This window comes from Amblyomma americanum, chromosome 4, assembly GCF_052857255.1.
Source record: "Amblyomma americanum isolate KBUSLIRL-KWMA chromosome 4, ASM5285725v1, whole genome shotgun sequence".
Taxonomy (NCBI): domain Eukaryota; kingdom Metazoa; phylum Arthropoda; class Arachnida; order Ixodida; family Ixodidae; genus Amblyomma; species Amblyomma americanum.
Window position 1 is genome coordinate 34,538,814 of NC_135500.1, and position 21,435 is coordinate 34,560,248.

Below are 21,435 nucleotides of genomic sequence, written 5' to 3' on the forward strand. Positions count from 1 at the left end.
TGCACTGGACGTTTTGGTGTACCATTTGATCCATGAAGGTGAGCCGTTTGGGCATATGTACGCTGGTGAGGAGAGGTATGGTGAGCAGCGGGCTCAGATAAAGGAAGTTCAGGGAAGTCGTTGTCGTCACATGCGAGAGCTTTAAAGCGCTTAATTGTAGGAACATTCATTTTTGCAGGCGACTTGTGAAACTTCTTCGCTTGCTTCTTCTTTGGACAAGCGGGGGAGCGAATGTCATGATCCGGCGATTTGCACAGGGCACAAGGAAACTGTTGGTTCATTCATGTCGGCCACAGCTGCTGGATTAGGGCAGGTATTTTGCATATGTCCTCCTTTGTGGCAGTGAGAACAAAAAAATACGACGAGGTCGGAAGGGCTGTGGTTTGACGATCGCACCGTAGTAGGTAAGGTACTTCGGGAGAGTCAACGGGCCTTGCAGGATGAGCAGGTATGAGCCCCGGCGACCCATAGGCCGTGCTTGCAGTACAACGTGAGTTGAGCAGCGAATATTAGCGCGCACCTCCTCGGGAGGGCTCGTGCTGTCGACATGATAAACCATGCAGCGGAGTGTGTCAGGACCAGATGCAAAATATATTTGCACCGGGACATGCTTGCTGTCATCCAGGGGGATCCGCGTAACTGCGCAAAGTTTCTGGGCGTCCATCAAGGATGACAAGTTTACCGTGATGGTGTTCGATGGGCGATGGACGACAAATCCGCAGTAGTTCGAAGAGCCAAGGGCATGGTCTATTGTGACTTGAACATTCCGAGCAGGGATGGCAGTCATATCAAAGCGCAATGTAGGCTTGATGGTAACGCGGAACGAGTTCGCAGCAGGCGGTAGAGAGCCCTGACTCACGGGAGGCATCTGTGGAGGAGGCTCAGACGCTGGCGACGGACCTTGGTGGGAATACTGAACTGGCGCGATGGGCACAGTTTCTTGAGGGAGTGCCACGGGCACGGAGGAGGTGGAGCATTCCATGTCACAGGCTAAAGTCGTAGCATCGGAAGACAGCGCAGGCTGGAGGCCCAGAGGCGCTGACGATTGCGTGGACGTGGAGGCTGCGTCAGGTGGCAACACAGCGGGCATCCGCGTAGCTGTCGTCGACAACGCAGAATCCATGCAGACGCGTAGCGCGGCCTCGCTCGGCAGCGCCGAGCTAAGCCTAGCTTGCCCCTGAGGTTGTGTTGTGTTGGGTTTAATGGCACATAAGCAGCTAAGGCTATCATGCGCCAGGCTCAAGGTATATGACCACTTTTCTGTAGGTGGGAGGAAACATGGTTGTGTAGAAGACTTAAATTGCTATTTCGTTCTGGTAGTAATAAGAGGAAGAAGAAATTTTATAAATGGCTAAAATAAAAAAAAATAAATGCTTTCAAGAAGGTCAGATAACTTCAGTAGCCATCCTTGGCTGGGCAAGGATCCTGAGGCTCCCAACCATTCAAATAACCACCTCAGCCCTCTTCTCATGGAGTGAGAAAATGGCTGAAATGCATCATATTTTAAAGCAAAGCTGTGGATCAAAGTTTACAGTCTCTGAAGAACATCTGCCTCTTTTAAAAAGCTAAAAACGGAAGGTATGTTAACAATGGCATTTTCGCCTAAAAGCAGCGCTGGGTGTAAAAAAATGTATTCATTATAAAACTTCGTAAAGTGCTTATTTCTTAGTTTTTCGAGTTTTGCACACGACAATAAAATATGGTTTATTGTTAGTTCGTCTCCACATCTTTCACAACTAGGTTTATCTTGTTTCGTTAGTAAGAAATTATGTGTAATGTGTGTATGTCCAATGCGGAGACGACATAAAATTACTTCAATAAATCGTTCCTGGTGCCTAAAGGTCTTCCATTCACGCAGGACCGGGTTTACAAAGTGCAGCTTGTTGTTAACCTCGTTGTCCCAAGAGGCCTGCCATTTTCTCTCAATTTATTCTGGACTGTCTTGATGCAGTCTTTATGCGGTATGTTTACTGGTTTTATTTTTGCGTTAAGGGCAAGTGCGGCGCTTGCATCAGCCCTCTCATTTCCGCTGATGTCCACGTGACTGGGAACCCAGCAAACTTTATTGTATGTCCTTGTGAATCAGCTCGTATTACATTATGTATTAAGTTTCCTATTAAGGGTTCAGTTGGATTTCTGGGGTTTATTGCTGTAATTACGCTGAGGGAGTCACTGTAGATAACACTGTTCTGTATGTTTTTCTTCAAAATTTGTTCTACAGCTAGAGCAATGGCGTAGCATTCTGCTGTAAATATTGAAGCGCACTGAGGCAGCCTGACTACTTTTTCCCATTTCCCTTGCACTATCGCGCTCCCTACATAGAGTGCTGTCTTAGATCCATCTGTGTAGAAATCTGTGCAATTCTTGTATTTTTCACTTACTCCAAGAAACTCTTGCTGTATATATTCCAGTGGGGTATGTCTTTTTTGAATGTGTGTCAGTGCGAAATCGCATACACCAGGAAACAAGTACCAAGGTGGCAACCTATCGGGTCTCTGGGCAACATCAGGAAGTGCATCTAGTATGTTTATTTCTTGGCATATTTCTTCAAAGCGGAGGAGCAATGGTTTTACAGCTTGAGGTTTGTTGGTGAACAGTGTTCTGGATGGGCATTTTGTAACTATGGTGTAACGAAGATGTTTCGGTAGCGACCTTATTTTCAGTACGTATGCACAGGTAAGCATTGTTCTCCTGTTGGTGAGGGTCGGTTCGTTTGCTTCTACGTGAAGGCTATTTATGGGTGATGTTTTGTAAGCACCAGTTGAAAGGCGCAACCCGAGGTTTTGTACTGGATCTAGCTTTTTAAGGTATGATGGCCTCGCAGACCCATACACTATGGATCCATAGTCCAACGAAGAGCGTACTAGAGAGCGATAGATGTGCAATAGGCACCTCCTATCGGATCCCCAACGCTTCCGTGAGAGTACTTTAAGTATATTCAGGGATTGGGTGGCTTTCTTTTTTAGGGTGTTTATATGTGGTAGAAACGTTAGCTTTTTGTCAAAAGTTAAGCCTAAAAATTTGTGTTCTTGTTTTACTGGAAGTGTGGTGTCGTTCAAGTGGAGGGTGGGATCAATCTGCAGTCCCCTCTGCAGCGAGAAAAGAACCGCAACAGTTTTCTGTGGAGAAAACCTAAATCCATTTCTGTCTGCCCAAAGTGCTAATTTGTTTATTGTGAGTTGTAGTTGTCTCTCACAAGTTGCCAGGCTAGAAGATGTGCACGCAATTTGAAGGTCATCAACGTAGACCGAGTACATAATGGACTGTGGAATTATACTGGTTAAAGAATTCATTTTTACTATGAACAATGTAGTACTTAAAATGCATCCCTGAGGAACGCCGTTTTCCTGAGTAAAATTATTTGAGAGGGTTGCGCCGAGACGAACTTGGAAAGAACGGTTGGATAAAAAGTCGCTCAAATATTTCAGCATCCTCCCGCGGATACCAAGGTCTGCCAGGTCGCGAAGAATCCCGAACCTCCAGGTCGTGTCATATGCCTTCTCCATATCGAAAAAAACTGAAAGGCAGTGTTGTCTGTGTATAAAGGCCTCTCGGATTGTGTTTTCCAGGCGGATTAAATGGTCGACTGTGGAACATGTTTTTTTAAAACCACATTGGTGGACATCAAGAAGCTCTCGGGATTCTAGAATAAACATTAATCTAATATTCATAACACTCTCAAAAGATTTGGCAAGACAGCTTGTAAGGGTTATAGGCCTGTAACTGTTAGGGGAGGTTGGTGGCTTTCCTGGTTTTAGAAATGGAACAATAATGGCTTTTTTCCAAGCAGCTGGTATTTTCCCTACTACCCATATTTTGTTAAAAAATTTTAACAGAACTTCTACAGATTGCTCAGATAGATGGGATAGCATTTCATAATGAATTTCGTCGGGGCCTGGTGCAGTTTGTTTACCTATAGACAGTACCCTCTGTATTTCTTGAAGTGTAATCAAATTATTGTAAGGCTCGTTTGTGCTGCCTGCCGTAGGGAGTCTTTGTTTTTCGGTTGTGTTTTTGTATTTTAAGAATGACTGTGTATAGTGGGAAGAACTAGAAACTATAAAAAAATGTTGCCCCAAAATGTCTGCTTGTTCTTTAATACTTGTCTGAATTCAGGATCCGTCAGCAGAGGAAGGGTGAATGGGGAATAGCTGCCATTTACTTTTCTGACCTGCTCCCACAGTTTTTTTGATGTTACCGAGCTGTTTATGGACGACACATAATTTTGCCAAGACATTTTTTCCGCGTTCCGCCGTATATATCGGGCTTTAGCTTTTGCCTTTTTGAAAGTTATTAGATTTTCGTGAGTAGGATACCTACGAAATACACCCCAGGCCTTATTTTGTTGTTTTTTGGCTTCCCAACATTCTCGCGTCCACCATACCTTGTGGTTCTGGCGCACCACGCCTGTGGACAGGGGAATAGCTAGCCGTGCAGCATCGATGATACGCTTTGTAAGAATTTCATTGATTTCATCTATGCTAAGTGTTTCTGAGTAAATGTCCTCTAATCTGGACTTTTCTCTAAACAACGCCCAATCAGCTAGATGTAGCTTCCATCGCCGTGGTTTGGTTGGGATGACTGCAGGTGCGGATGATAGGCTTATAAAAACTGGTAGGTGATCACTCCCAAACGGGTTGTCTAAAACGTCCCACTTAAAATCACTAAATACAGAAGGTGAACAAAAAGACAGGTCTAAACTGCTCATTTTCCCAGACGTTGGGGAACAGTATGTGGCCTTTTTCGTATTTAAAAGACATACATTATTCGTCAGGATAAAATCTTCGATTATTTGACCTCTAGCGTCACAGCGTTCGCTTCCCCACAGGGAGGAGTGAGCATTAAAATCCCCAAGTAACAGATATGGCTCCGGAAGTTCTCTGATCAGTTGCTGTAGATCATGGAGTGTTAACGTAAAATGTGGAGGAATGTATACGGAACAGATTGTTAGTGTTTTGTAGCTTACGATACTGACTGCAACCGCCTCAAGTTTTGTTTTGAGTTTAATTTCTTGAGCAGGGACACCGCTTTGAACGACTATCGCGACGCCTCCCGATAGCCGATTTGCCTGCTCTCGATCGCGTCTAAATGTTTCATAATGTTTCAGGATATGTACATGTTGTGGACCAAGATTGGTCTCCTGAAGACATAAAGCTGTGGGTAACATTGACCCTAAAATATGTGTTATGTCGCTGTAATTCCGCATAAGTCCCCTACAATTCCAATGGATTAAAAAAGCCATGTTTATGTTTTTGAGAGGAGATGAAAGGGGATTTACTTAAGCACTGGGCCCGTTATTAGGGGCCTGTCTTTTTTCCGCTCAAGAGAGCTGTTCCGCCTCTGTAGTGGAGGCGGAGTGGCAGTTATATCCATCGCCTCACGCGAGGCGCTGGAAGACCGCGGGGAAGCCGCGGGTTTGTGGGTTTCAGTCCTCCCCCGGTAGGGGGAAGTCCTGCGGGATGCCGACGCATGGACCGGCGCTCCCTGCTTTGACACTGGCAGGGCAGCTTTCGCTGACCCTGCCTGGGGCGTGAATGGTCCTGCCATTGGCTCCATGGAAGTGGCCTCGGCAGGCACCGGGGTGCTGTGTGGTGCACCGCCCCTGCGCACCACATCAGCAAAGCTGGATTTTGCTGTGAAGGAGAACTGGTTGGTAACGGCAAATCGCCTTCTTGCGTCTCTAAATGAAATGTTTTCCTTGGTTTTTATCGTGATAATCTCTTTTTCCTTCTTCCAGGACGGACAGGCCCTGGATTATGCAGCATGTTCTCCTTCGCAGTTTGCGCAGCGCAGGGCTGCGTCACATTCCTCAGAAACGTGATCTTTGGAAGCACATTTTGCGCACGTTTTGCGGCCGCGGCAGCTCTGTGAGCCGTGGCCAAACCTTTGACAGTTGAAGCATCTTCGTGGGTTTGGAATGTAGTGCTTGACATTTACTTTTAAGTATCCTACATCGATGGTTTCTGGTAATGTACTTGTATTGAATGTTAGAACCAAGTGTTTTGTCTCTATTTCTTTATTGCCTTTCCGGATTTTGATTCTGTACACATCTGTGACATTTTGGTCAGACAGGCCTTCCAGCAATTCTTTCTCGGTAAGGTGTATGAAGTCGTTTTCAGAGATGACACCACGAACTGAGTTTAGGGATCGGTGCGCTGTTATTGAAACTGGGATTTCTCCGATGGATGCAATGTTTGCGATTTTCGAGTTCTGGGTGTTGTCAAGGAGTTCTAACAATAAGTCTCCGCTGGCCATTTTAGACACCTTGTAGCCAGGGCCCAGGGTATCTGTTAGGCATTTAGACACAAGGAACGGAGAAATTATTCTTGCTTGTTTTTCATTACTTTCGCTGTGGATAACATAGAACTTGGTGAATGTCAATGTCGGTTTCTTTTTTGAAAAAAAGTCTGCTGCTTCGTTCCGCCCTCTCTTGAGAGAGCGATCGGGTTTTGAAAGGGGGGAGCCATAAAAAATGAAGTTTTTCAGGCATGGTGCCAGCCACCCACCATGGAGTCCAACAAGGGGACGGGACAGGAACTTGAACGCAAGTCCTGCCCACGCCAGCTGTACACCTCAACTATAACCAAATCCGACACAACTCAGGGTGGTTGGCGACACAAGGTTAACCCTCGCCGCCTATGAAAAGTGAAAAAGACTAAGAAGTGAGTAGGAGACAGGAGAGTTGTGAGAAAGAGATAGGAAAGTGAAAGACAGAGTGGAAGATAGGAAAAGGCGACTGCCGATTTGCCCCGGTCGGGTCAGGCCGAAGGTGCCGTCTACGTGAAGCTGGGGCCAAAGTGGTGTGTTGCTTCCGCCGAGGGGCCTTAAAGGTCCAAACGCTCAGCATCGGCTCAACCACCAGGATCCCCTTTTCCCCGGACACGGCGATGCCACGCACGGCGAAGCGTGGGTGCTCGGGTCCGTGGTGATGCATAGTTCACCATCATCCCCTTGCGGGGATGTCCCTGCGGATGCTCGGGAACCCGCGGTGTCGCCAATCACCGTCGCGACGCCTGCAAGCTGCAGGCGCCCCCCTGCGGGGCTTGCCCCTGAGGGTTCCGGTTGGGTTTTCTCACTTGAGAATGAGCCCACCTTGCCGGGAATTTCTCCGCAGGGGCGTCGTCAGCATTCGGTCTCACGGAAGGCACTGTCCGGCCCACGCCACACGCGAGAAGACAGCGAAAAGCGAAAAAACAGACCTAGAAGCAAACACGTAGCCACCCACTAGGTCTTCGTCTTCTTCCCCAACGGCTCAGTTGACTTTATGGTCTATTTCCAGCTACTTGCAGATCGCTCATTACCTACCATGATTTGCTCTTCCGCTTTCAAACTCTGCAGCCTCGATATTTTCCCTCAAATAATTTTCTGGCTGTTGAAACTCCTAATCCTTCGTCAAATGGCGCAGCCTATAAGGCCAGGCATACAGGACAGGAACGGGGGCTAGTTGGCTGCTCGTCTTGCAGGATAATTGAGCTTGACGCCTTGCGAAAAGACGACGGTAGACACAAAGGGATGACTTCGTCTATTTATTCGTTCCTTCGTGTCTGCCTGGACCTTTTCGTAACCAGTCTAGCGCAATTTTCTGCACGAAGGCAAGGTATAGGACTCCAGTTATCTAAAAAAAGTGTCCCTCTCTTGCTGAGGGTCGCCTCTCGTGCTATCTCCATAATATCACCAGCAAAACGGAGGTTGTGGCCATGCATCTACGACCAGGTTTGTCCTTCCTTACCGACACGGTTTCACTGGCTGCTGTTTCGCTACTGCTTTTAAGAAGGAACACTATCGCTGCGCGGTTGTTGATTAATATTGCTCGCTGGGTGCGCTAACCTTCAATTCTTTCGTCTATACGCGTACCCATCACAGTCATCGCTCGTATTTGTTCTCGGCAGAGCATGCTATGCGCCTCGTTGCTCTCGGTACAAAGACGTCTGCGAAGAGATTCCCTTCTCACCGGAAGCTATCACTTTGGACAAGTATTCCGCCCTCCCTGGAGCTGCGTTAGGATCGTCGTTTGCGTCTGCCGCCCTCAGGTGTGTAGGAGGGTGACAGAACCCACTCACCATTGTCGCCGACCCCTGCGGCCGCGCCGGCTTGAACCGTCACGAGGCACCAGCGCGATCCCAGGATTTTTCCGGGCTTAGTAGCCAAGATGTGGTTTACTGGCTTAATAACTACATCAGGGTCAGATCACACAATCGCTGAGAATATCTCTCGGTAGTCGGTGGACTTACTAGCAGTCTTAAGAAAGCACAAGGGCTCCTGCTACGTTTGTTCCCCAGATTTAGGTCAGACTTCTGTACGTCCCATTGCGTAGACAGGAATGGCAATGCCATCGTTCGCTGGCGTTCGTATCGAGTTTCACAATCTGAACGCAGGATCACTAAAGAACAAGTTGCTGACACGATTTAGCGAAACATCATATGGCCCTCCGCGACCTCATGGCCGTCATTTATTGGTATTGTTCGGAAAAGGGATGGTTCAGTTTGTTTCTATGCATATTACTGTGTAGAAAGATGTCTATCCAGTGCATTCGCATCAACGACTCACTAAACTGCCTCCAAGGTGTTGAGTGCCTTTAAGTCTCGACCTCCGCTCGGGATAATGGCAAACTGTTATGCTTCAATCCGACAAGGACAAGACCGTCCTTACCACCACTGATGGTCCCTACGAGCTTAACGCAATGCCTTTCGTACTGTGCAATGCCCCTGATACATTTTAACGCAAGACATGCACCGTGCTCGGGGATACGAAATGGGGAGCGTGCCTTTCTTCTGTCGACGGTAATGTCATCTAGCGCATTGAGACTGTTTGAGTGGCTAATCGATCGTGGCAGATTGCGCGGAAATGAGGATAGCCATTGCGATTATCAGAGGCAATGCGTTCTTTGCGAGCACAGGTGTGCTGGCGAGGTTAACGAGTGCAGTTCCCGCTGGTACATTCTGGAAAGTTGGGCGTTGTTAACTAACTTGTGCTGTGCACCCGCCTAGATTGTCCCGATACGTAGCTGCAGATGCCGATGGTCACGCACTCCATGTTCCTAATAGCATTTCTTAGCGCGGTGAGCTATCTTTACCCGTATTTGTCAATTATATATGCAACAGCGTGTACAGTTACCTCGGGCATGAGCCTGCCACTGTCTCCTGATCATTGCCTGAAAAGTCTTGCTTGCATCTTCCATAGTAAGAGTTTCATCTGTGCGCCGATTAGCGTCCGATTAATGAAATTAAGGCTGAGAATTCAGACCCATGGAACTTTTCGCTGGGCGCAATGTTCAACCATCCTAACATACCACGGATAGCAAAGGACGCCTTGGAGACGTAGCTTTGCATTCCTGTACCCATATGACCGCCGATGCCAAAAGCCTCCAGTGCATCGAGAATGGCTTCGTCAGTCACTGTCGTACGCACCTTTTACCTCAAGAAAAAGCGCCACTCGAATTTTGTTTTCCTGCTCAAAGAAAGTCTACCTAGTATGGCTCACCTGTCCACGTTCTCCAGCGACATCTGCATTTGGCCCCCTGTGGGACAAGAAGTCTGCGTTAATGGCTTTTACGCGCAATTTAGTCACTGCACCGGTGTCTGCTGACGGCCATTCAGTTTCCTACTGTAAAATGCTCCGCATTCTGGGAGTTTTGACTGATCTAATTCTTCCATGCAGATCCTTGATGAAGAAACTACTTCTACCACTCATGCTCCGATTTTGCATCGGGGAATTAGGGGAGGGGGGAGGGGGAGCAAGTGAGGTCAATGCTGGGGCTATGAGAACACTAAGTATTTCTGCGGTGCAGTGTTACTGTAGTTTCAAACGCATTCAAGACCATCTTGAGTGGGAGGTACAAGGCAGTCTGTTCTCACAAGCATGGGAACCCCTTGGAGTAGTGTGCTGCGGCAGCCCGCGGCTCACGAAGCCGACGGCACGCCCCAGCGCACTCGGCTGGCGAGCGCAGTTCAGAATCCGACAGTTACGCCATTCGGATGTCGCCCCCTCTGTTTGCCGGCGGCTCCGCTCCCTCCTGACGGAGCGAGTACCCCTCGAAATAAATCCGTGGACACCAGACATCGTCGGCTTGCCTGGGATACTCATTCGACAGCCTCAACAGTTGCAAAACTACTGTTGCCGTCGACTGCCCGCCCCTGACATACGTAACCGCTGACACTTAATGCATAACCTACACCTTATTTGGCTCCCTCAACAATATCTGGCTTCCCAGCTGGCAGAGACACTACACGTCGCATTTTAGAAGGCTAAAGGTGACCGCAAGCCGTTTGGCCCGTTACTGTTTCCACCGGCGGCAAGACATTTTTCTCCATTGCGGTGTCTTTTTTCCCTGTCCTTTTATAGCGCAGAGTACGCTGACAGTAGCCAGCCATGTAATGATGGCTCTACCTCATCCTCCAGCTAGAACGGTACCGTGGACATTCAGGCAAGACGGGTCACAAGTACGCTGCAGATTTCGTGCATGAGAACCTCTGCTGGATTCGAGCAGACAAAATTTGGATCAGCTGCTCATTACATCAGTCAGCAAAACGCAAAAATAGGCCGTATTCTCTCATTGTAAAGTTACTCACCTATGCTTGAAGAGAGCCTTATGCCATGGATATCACGAGCACATCTTAACTTTTCAACTGCTTTCTTGAATTCTTGAAGGCTCGCTCGAATTGAGGCTACCGGCGCTCGCATAATTAATAGTTTCCTGCTGCACAGCATCCACAACTCCGCAATATTAGCATAAATTTAACCGCATTCGTTTTAATAGGCTTGCTCGGTACGCAGTAAAAAGCGTATGCTATTAAAGGCATTTAATGACCATTAACGTCATTTAATGGGCCTCAATCAGTGACAATGAGAACATCGTGAAAATTAAAGCAAAAATCGGAGGATTAATCAAGAAGCAGTTAATGAGTGTGATATTGAAGACTGCTGCAATTCGGAAACCTAAGGTATGAAATATTGCAGTTAAATTCAAGTGACCCGCCAAACGTGACACCACTCTTTACAAAGCAAAGAAGGCTGGAATCATAACGAAGACATCGGTCTCAAGAGACAGGATGCCATTTATACATCAATGAGCACCTCTGCCAGAACCTGAAGCGACTTCTTGGAATGGTGATCAAACGTAGATAGAAATAACATTGGAAGTCGTTATGGACCCAGAACGGGAAGCTCTCCGCTCGCCGAAGTGACAAATCACAAAACATATAGGCCACTCATTAGAAGAACCTTGTTGTGATTGTCTCGGTACCGCCCCCTGACAGCTGAGCACACTAGGGATATATGTTTTCGTTCATTGCACTGAATTAGCAGGTGCTTGCTCTTCCACATTGCATTCAACCACCTTGCTGGTCGGGCAACTTCGTACAACAGTTTAATGTGCATTCCGCTAAAAATAAAGTAAATAATATTATCTATTTATTCAGCCATTTTTCATTTATACAACATTAAAACAATTACTGAACTTGGTATTATGACGACTACGACAGTTTCCACATTAAAGGTTTCTAAAATTTCGTCATTAATCGTAACAGCCGCTGTGGAGGTGGCATTGCCGTCTGTGCTGATGACTCCCACAGTTATGAGACTGTCTCCGAATAGTGCTTGATTACGAATTACTATGAAATTTTAACACTTAATCATAACCAAGAGATCTTGACTCTTGTTTACCGTCCTCGAATGACAGGCATGTAGAGGTTATCGATTTTACAGCGACAGTTGTTAAGCGCCCGTTCCTGGGTTTCGCGTCGTAGTAGGATGTCGTCTGTCGTCGTCGAAGTAAACAGGTGGGTGATTATCACAGGAACCATCCGGAAGGTGGTTACCCTGGTAGGAGGAGGGTGTGGCGAGAGCGTGAGAAGTCTCAATTGGCTCATGGTTGCCACTGGAACCACACCGGGGGGGGGGGGGGGGGGGTAGTTAACCCAGATGTAGAAGGGCTGCTGTGGAGGGAGGGCACGAGGAGAGGAGTAGTTATGGTGAGATTGTGGGTAGGTGTACCACGGTAACCATCCTCTTCGTGGTGAGCCCTGGGTAACGCTAAGAGTAGTCCAAGAGAGATGGTGATTGTGTTGCATAAGTTCTCCGTCTCATCAGCCGGGCTCGGTTGGCGTGAGCCTGTAAAGCAAGCCAAAGGCTGGCTGAGGTTGGCCCCAACCCGCGGCCCCAACCACCCGCGGCCCCAACCACCCGCGGCCCCAACCAGAACATTGGCAGTTTCGCTGATGATGGGCTGGATTGACTGGGCCGTCTGTTCTCGGTGGCCGAACCGGAGGGTTTGGCTCCCTGGACGTAGTCTAAGTCTGCGCCCGGGGCTGAGGAGTACGAAAGATGCTCCCAGGCTGGGTAACCGTGGGAGGGGTAGCGTCCTCCTGTAACCCAGCGGGCGGCGGGCCTCGGCGATGAAGACCCTTGGCGTAACGCCGGGAGTAGTTGCGTGCTCCTGTAACCGAGTCAGTTGGGGGCGACTCTAATTGGTGAACCTGGGAAGGGCTGTGGTGACCCTCTCCCTCTAACCGAAAGCGAGAGAGTTCATACGCCATGGCAGCTTAGGGATAGGCTGCTGTGGCTAAGTCTCAAGCGAATACGCTGCAGGGAAATCCCCGCTGACTAAAGTCGTCAGGGGTAGGGGCGTCCCTGTGTAACCCGAGCCCTACCATCACTCGGGAGCGCTGCTTGGGTCTGTCCTCTGTCCCCCTCCGGGAAACCAGGGCCATCTCTGGGAAACGCTGAGGCCTGCGGGCGTCTCAGTAGGCGAAGAGACCGAGGGCGAAGCGAAAGCAGGACTGGCGCTTGCGTCCTTTGAGAGCCTGTGAGTAGTACCGCTGTGAGACCATAGGGGTGCGGGATGAAGCCCACACTCGCACTTCCCGGTACGTAGGCGGTAGGTCCTGACTTCGTACACCAGGGCCGGCGTCAAAGCCAAGACGCTTAATAAAACTTGGTAGAATTGGGCTCTCGCTTGGAGTGCGGCACGAAAAGATTACCCGACGTCGAGGGCGCTTCGGCGTCTGGCAGGGGTGCGCAGCACGGAAGCGCACCACGGGGAGTAGCGACCCCGCCTATCTGACGCTCCTGGGTTTGACCCAGACACGACCAACGGGGTGGCAGTAGTGGCTCAGCCCGCCACGCTCGATGGGAGGGCTTTCGGGCCCGAGGATGACCAAACCTAAATTGGTACAAGAGCAGTCTCTGGTGCGGGGACCCACCAGTTGTCGAGCTTGCTCCAAGTTATGGGACTTGCTTCTTGGGAAGTGGTCTGGCCCCGGCCTACTCCGTGTATGGCTGGGGGGGGGGGGGGGACTTTCTGGCAGACCGAAAACTTCTTTAAATGGGTACAAGATTTGCCCCGGCCTGGTGCTCGGCTCTTCTGGGTGAGATGCTTGGGAAAAGGGTCTTGACCACAGTTGCTCTGACGGATCAGCGATAAGTTCCGCCGTCAACAACCTTAAATCCGCCTCGTGCGGTAGAAGCTCATTTGAGGCCCTTTTTTCTTTTCTTGGGAGCTTCATTTAGAAGTTTTCCGTGGTATGAAATCCACAGAGCAGTGGTAGTTTGAAGTGGAGGGTGGTACTCGAAATGCGTTTTTTTTTAGAGGGTTCCAAGAAACCATAAAGTAGGTTTCCCAAAGCTCCCCTTCAAAGAGTTTTTACAGGTAAGACATCGACAATGTGTGTGCGACGACAGGTAGCCATTTGAGAGAGAAAGAAGAGAATGACTGCGCGACGACAGAAAAAAAAATCTGCGATCGAGTGAGAGCGTGCAGAGGGGGCTTGGCGAGCTTCAAGAGTTGCGGCTGTCTCGATTCCTCGCTGCCCACTGTCCCAAGCCCTCATTGCGGGCATGATGATGAACGTGGTTACCGTGGAAGGAGGAGGAAGGGTGTGGTGAGAGCGGAGGAATGCAGCAAGGTGAATCTGCGACAGCTGCAGCGAAACACGCCGCCGGAGGATAGGGTAATCGGTGGCGCTACCCTTCTAGAGCAGCGGGCTAGAGAGCAGCCCTAGACGAGAAACGACTACGTGTGGAAAACTGAAAAGAGTGCAGTAAAACTATACACATGTCAGGTCGCTCTCATATTCTCCACCACTGCAGTCATCAAATCTGCAGTCATGATATTAAATGATGACGGCGGCGAGCTTATAATACAGGAGTTCACGCTAGAAGTAGGGCATGAGTACAAGTACCTTGGGGTGTGGATAAATAACGGTGCTGAGTATCTGACGCATGAAAAATATGTAATGAATAAAGCTGGTAGAAATGCAGCTGTCATGAAAAATAGGACACTGTGGAATCACAATAGATATGAATTGGTAAGAGGGATCTGGAAAGGGGTGATGGTGCCTTGCCTGACTTTTGGTAATGCGGTCCTGTGCTTGAGACCAAATGTTCAAGCAAGGCTAGAAATCAAACAACGCGGCGTAAGGAGGCTAGGTTTGGGAGCACATGGCAATACACCAATTCAGGAGGGGCAGGGTCATATGGGATGGGCGTCGTTCGAGAGCAGAGAAGCCAGCAGCAGGATAGCATCTGAGGAGCGATTGAGAAAAATGGGGGAAAAGCAGTGGGCTAGGAAAGTTTTCAGATACTTGTACATAAGGAATGTTGACACGAAATGGAGAACGCGAACTAGAAAATAGACAAGCAAATATCTGGACAGCAGTAAGGGGAAAAATCAGCAATTATCGGTTAAGAATATGTTAAAGAACAGAGAGAGCTCAGTGCAAAACAGGGAGGCTGACGAAATCGGCACTGGGAATATAGAGGATCTTTAAGCAGGAAGTACTTGCAACTGGGCTTGTTGGTGCAAATTCGTGAAACACATAAGAGTGCAAACTGGCAACACGGACGAGGAAGGGAACAGGACGAGCGCCCGTCCTGTTCCCTTCCTCGTCCGTGTTGCCAGTTTGCGCTCTTATGTCTTTCACGAATTTAAGCAGGAAATTGCCAAAAAATATCTATGATAATTGTAGGGGAAGTTCTTTGTTGTTTGAGGCCAGGAAGGGAGTTTTGCGGACTAAAACGTATAGAGTCAGGTACCCCGAGAGAGGCGCGTTGTGCGTTGAGTGCGGAGAGGAGGAGGAAACGGCTGAACACGATACTTTTCTGTAAAGGGCCTCACCCTACAGTGGAAAGCAGCGGGGCTGATTTATCCAAGGCATTAGGGTTTAGGGGCAGAAACGTGGAGGATAACAAAAAGAGTTCAGCTTAAGTTAAGGATAACGCAGCGAGCCATGGCAAGAAAAATGTTAGGTGTAACGTTAAGAGACAGGAAGCGGGCAGAGTGGGTGAGGGAACAAACGCATCCTAGTCGAAATCAAGAGGAAGAAATGGGCTTGGGTAGGGCATGTAATGCGAAGGCAAGATAACCGCTAATCTTTAAGGGTCCGTCCGTCCGTCCGTCCGTCCATCCATCCGCCCGTCCATCCATCCGTCCGTCCGTCCGTCCGTCCGTCCGTCCGTCCATCCGTCCGTCCGCCCGTCCGTCCGTCCATCCATCCATCCATCCATCCATCCATCCATCCATCCATCCATCCATCCATCCATCCGTCCATCCATCCGTCCGTCCGTCCGTCCGTCCGTCCGTCCGTCCGTCCGTCCGTACATCCATCCATCCATTCTTCCGTCCGTCCGTCCGTCCGTCCGTCCGTCCATCGGTCCGTCCGTCCGTCCGTCCGTCCATCCATCCATCCATCCGTCCGTCCGTCCGTCCGTCCGGCCCATCCATCCATCCGTCCGTCCATCGGTCCGTCCGTCCGTCCGTCCGTCCAGCCACCCGGCCACCCACCCACCCACAACATATACTTTGCCACCAACACCTTAACAGCTCTTGCTGAATCTCGCGTTAAGCAGTGGTAACCGTCCTGTCAATTTCATTTTTATCAGTTCTTGGAATACTTATGCGCGAATAATTGTCGGTTAGCTGGTGGTGGTGATTTGAACGCCACTACTCATGATTTTGTGACAAGAGTAAATTCATCCGGTTTCACAAACGTGATAACAACGCCAACCTGCCTCACTGTGTCCTCATCCTCCGCTCTTGATTCGGTAATCACAAGCACTGAAGCAGCCGTCTCCCTCGCCGGCGCTGTCACTGTTGATACGTGTGATCATTTCCCAGTGTTCATATTTTATCCTTCCCTGAAAACGTTGAATAGAATTCGCCCTGACGCAATTTCCACTTCACTTCAATGTTTCGAGCAAGATGTAAGAAAAATTACTTGTCTTTTATATTTAGTAAAAGGAATGCGAATGAGGCTTACACAACTTTCATTGATGTGTTCGGGAAAATATGCTGGGCGCATTTTTTATCAGGAGCTTTTCGTCCATCAAAAAAGATAAAAAACCATGGGTGACTCCAGTTGACTTGGGCGTGAGAAGAAAGAAAAGTAATCGCTTTCATGCATTTTTAAACGCGCTCACTCTTGATGCGCTCAAAAAATTCAAAACTTCTCCAAATAAATTAAGCAGTGAACTTCGACGTGCGAAGACTGCCTGTATTGAACATTTACTCCTTCATGTAACGAAGGAAAACCTGGAAGCCACTTGGAAAGCGATCAGCAAAAATTGCGCGTCCGATAAAACAATATTCAATAATGCGGAACTTTCCGGCCAACAGATGACATAGCAGTTCAATAAATTATTTGTCGGTATCAAATAACAACATCCCATGTAGAGCAGCTTCAACCAATATCCCTGCTAGCAATTTTGTTTATCATGCAGTAACCCAGGTAGAAGTGTCTAGATCATTCATGCAGTTAAACAACAGCAATGCTCTTGACATTAATAGTTTATAAATGAAGTCCATAAAGTATGTTTTACTGTACGTCGTTCCTGTTCTCAAAAATATTTTTAATTTGATCATTTAGGATGACGAATTACCTGACGCAATGAAGAAATCAAGAGCAAAGGTCATGCACAAAGGGGGCGACAGAAACGATGTTAACTGCCTGCCAATGTCCGTAATACAATTTTTGTCAAAAGGTCTAAAGTAAATATCGTCTTTCAGACTAAGAAATTTTTTTTGATGAGGTGAGACTTTTTTCTGATGCCCAATTTGTGCTCAGAACACTTAAAGAAAACGTGTCGGAGAATATAGAAAATGGACTGTTCACTCTGAACCTATTTATCGACTTTTTCAAGGCATTTGACTTACCTAGTCGCGACATACTTTTACACGAATTATCCCTTCAAAGAATTCGAGGATCAGCACTTCACCTCATCCAATTAAATCTTCGCGCCATAGGTCAGTGCGTACATATTGTAGCAGTCCTCTTTTATTTAATTATTTATTTATTTATTTGTTAGGTCCTCAAAGGCCCCATTTAAGGGGTATTACATGAGGGGTGGGCGGGGAGTACGCGAGTTATGACAAAAAATGGTTTTCGATGGCAGTCTTGAATTGTTGAAGATCTGTTAAAGAAGCCATTTTCCCACGCCTGTTTGCCGACGATTGTGTGATATACCGTTCAAGAAACAACCTATCTGATGTTACCCCCCTACAGAACGATCTCATCAACGTGCAAGAGTGGTGCGACACCTGGCTCATGAAACTGAATGTCAGCAAAACCTTTTTAATCCATTTCCAAAAACAAATTAAAACCGGAGTGCCACAGGGCAGTATTTTTGGATCGTTTCTTTATATGTATATATTAATGATATCATAACAATGGATTCGAATGCTAAATTTCGTGAGTGTAACGACTCAAGATTAATTCAACAAAAACGAAAGTAATTTTTTTTTTTTGGCCGAGAACGAAAATCGCAAACCTACAAGATGTTATTCAATGCAAAGGAGAAGCAATTGCAGTTGTAAAAGAGCATAAAATTCAAGCAGTGGTATTTTCAAAAACATTAACATATGATTCACACATTGAGAGCATCAGCACAAAGCAATGCAGAACAACCGGTGCCTTCAGAATATTTTCTTCATTGGCAACGTATTTCCTCATGGCAGCATATTACCAGTGCTCCAATCACGCAGCTGCGTGCTGCATACTTTTTCGCTACGACGATGCAATTAAGTTGGCTGCTTTAATACGTAGAGCACTCACTCCGCTGTTCGCCCTGCCTACGCGATGTATAAGCCCTATTTCAAATCCCCCCCCCCCCCCCCCTCTCCATCACGGCGCCGCGGCAGTTCTTATAAATGAAGGTGATGCCTTGATTTACCTTCGGCAAAGGAAATGTAGTAAAAATTAAGAAAAACTTGTCTGGGCCAGATAAAATTAGATTATGATACGCACAGCTACTATTACGAGGAGCGCGCCTGTGCAAATTGTCATCCTCCAGGCTCGTTTTACTCGTCGCTCGGTGAGGCTGCGGGGTTGTAGCCGTCTCTCTAATCAATGATCATTTTGATACCTGAATGATATAATCGTTACTACCACTGCCACTTTCCAGACTGTAACTGTCGACCTGTTTCATATTTCCATGCTGCCAGCTCTGAGCTTCCAGGCGCGACAGCTGAACCGATGTCAGCACGGAGCGACGGGAGCAGGCCACCGTGAGATGTGTGACGTCACGCATGCCTCCCGGCTGGGCGGGCGGCAAATGGCGCGCGCGCACAAAACCTTCAAAATAACGCCATCTGCGTGAGAGTGAAACCTTAGATAATCGCACCTTCTGAATCGAATTTCGGCGATTTTACAGAAAGTCGAAATTTAGTGCACTATCCCTTTAAGTCGTAATAAAAGCAGAAATGTAACAACCGCACCTTACCCAGCTGGGACACCGTTTTTAACCCAGAAGTTTCCGTGGTGTATATTTTTTCCTCTATTTACCTAATTTTTTCAAATTATTGTAGACCTTGTAATCAGTGCTATGCACATTTCTCTGTGTGCGTTTTTTGCACCACTTACTGTGTAGCTTGTATTTCACTTTGTTATTTAAGTTTCTTAGGAAATTACTTTGATAACTTCATATACCTATGACTTCAGATCTCTATAACACTACAAAACTGTAAATGTCTTAGTTCTAATGATACTTCACACGTATGCAGTTTGCTATGTACTTTTGCTTTTATATAGCTTTATACTTCCTTTTAATTACCTTGTGTGGTATGCCCTCCCTTGTAGTGTATTGAGCCCTGGGTCTCGTCAAGCTGACAGTAATAGCTGTTAGCTCAGGTGACCAATAAGAATATCTGTTTAAAATAAAGAGTTGAACTGAAGAATTGATTCTGTACGCTGCTCTTTCGCTATAGCCACACGGCACTGAAATTTTGTCTGTGTAGTGCAGTCTGTTTTCGTTTCCTGGCGAGTTTTTACAAATGTTTAATGGTGATTTGAAGCGTGTCGTCCACCACATTTTTAACTGTAGTTAATACAGCCGCACTGTATACTAATGTTTTTTCTTTCGCGTTTTGTTGCGTACCTTATAAGAACCTGCACCTTATATATAACTTAAAACTACAGGACGCTATTCCAGCAAGTGCGCATAAACCAACCTCGACAACATTCTCCCATTCAATGCGGAAATAACGGAATTGAGCGATAACAACGGCTCGTCATCGTATAGCATTGCCGTCCGTTTCTAGCACTTGCCATTTCCGCACATGCTCTTCGGTGGGCTGTTGACAATTCGCGCGAGATAACTGCGCTCTCGCGTGCGAGTGAGACGGACGTCCCCGCACGTGATGTGCGACACCAGCGCTTCTAGCGGCGTCAGCCGTATTTTGCCGGAGTGACAGCTGCACTCTGAACACGAATATGGGAGTAAAGATGGAGTTAGTTGTCCCTTTTACAGAAGGGAGAGAGGACAGCTTGCTCCCCTTTTCACCGTTGAGAGTGCATCTGTGTAAAGCATGCTCACCAGCGGCAGCCAACCCCACTCGTCCCTCACCTGGAGGGCGGACAGAGCGTCCAGCCCCCGCCTTGATGCGTGCAGACGGGCTGCCGTCAGACGTCCGTCTCGAGCGAGGCCGCCGCCCCCGTGGCGGGGTTGTTGCCCTGCTGCTGCTGGTGGTTGGAGAAGAGCGCCAGCGAGGCGGCGTCGTCCAACTCGAGGACGTCCGAGTCGTCTGGCGAGTCCGTGTCCCCTTTCAGCTTGGCCGCCACCACGGTGCCGGGCAGGTAGGGGCAGCTGGTGACGTGGTTGAAGCTCTGCGACTGCATCTCCTCCTGGTCGGTCTCCCGATGGTAGAAGTAGTTGAAGTTGGACACGATCACCGGCACGGGCAGCGCGATGGTCAGCACGCCGGCGATGGCGCACAGCGAGCCCACGATCTTGCCCCAGACGCCCACGGGACGCATGTCGCCGTAGCCGACCGTGGTCATGGTCACCACGGCCCACCAGAACGCGTCCGGTATGCTCTGCCGACGAGAGAAAGAGAAGCGCTATGACACCGGGCCGCCAAGCTCGGCCTCACTCTACCACCCGCAGCCGTTGTATAGAGCGACTGCACCGGCGTGATGGCAGTTCGGGCTAAGAACGAACTAGCTCTATAGATCTCCTCTGACTGCGCCCTTCTCCACAGCTGCAGTGTGGATGCGCCGCGGCGGACGCCATTTGCAAGTTCCTCTGTTTGAAACTTCATGCTACCTCGATGGACTCTATTCAGCTCTTGGACGATGGTGTTCCGAGATGTGCTAGAATTCGGGATAAGTGTTAACAAGAGTGGTTACAGCTGCTTTAAATCTCTCAAAAATATCCGAAACAAACGATGTCACCGTCCCCTGGGCATATTCAGGACATCCTAGAGAGAGCCCAAAATCGTCTGCAGGGAGGAGAAGGTTTTGAAACCAGCCTCAGCGTGTTGCTGTTGGTTCGAACAAAGAACAGCCTTGGTCTAGCACATAGAGATCATCGAGTTTGCTTCAGGGCCGTGCAGTGTGCCCCGCTATGCATCGCCAACGCTCCAAGTATCTTGCAGCTGTGAGAAACTCTCGCCCCCGTCTCCAAGGCTTTAAATGGATACTATGAGTCTGCCATAACATCCATAGTTTGTAAGCAAGGGCCATGGGGTGAACATTCTTCATAAATAATGTACGTAATAGTCTCGAAGCAACTGGTGCTGACCTTCAGAAAATCTCGCTCAGGACTTAAGAGGCAGCAGTTCGATTCTAGGCTCGACGTTTTTATTTTCGGCGGAATTGCTTTTATTTATTTAGGGGCACTTCGTAAGGATGTTGGAATAACAATACGACGCTATAGACTAATGAGGATTGTTTGTTTTATGGCTTATGGGGGTTTAACGTCCCAAAGCGACTCAGGCTATGAGGGACGCCGTAGTAAAGGGCTCCGGAAATTTCGACCTCCTGGGGTTCTTTAACGTGCACAGACATCCCACAGTACACGGGCCTCTAGAATTTCGTCTCCGTCGTAATTCGATCGTCGCGGCCGGGATCAAACCCGCATCTTTCGGACCATCAGCCGAGCGCCGTAACCATTCAGCCACCGCGGCGGCCCAGTGGGAATTGTGTAGTGATGTCATCGCTGTTGTAC

General features: G+C 48.3%; 1 protein-coding gene across 5 annotated transcripts in view; it reads right to left on the reverse strand.

The window, feature by feature from the left end:
- The window catches only part of Sh (Potassium voltage-gated channel protein Shaker), a 340,817-nt gene that overhangs the window by 20,525 nt on the left and 298,857 nt on the right, over positions 1 to 21,435 (reverse strand). For all 5 annotated transcript variants that reach the window (XM_077660831.1, XM_077660832.1, XM_077660835.1 and 2 more), the window contains exon 5: positions 19,834 to 20,303. In XM_077660831.1, coding sequence (XP_077516957.1) covers positions 19,834 to 20,303 — 470 coding nt within the window. The remainder of the gene's footprint in view (positions 1 to 19,833; positions 20,304 to 21,435) is intronic.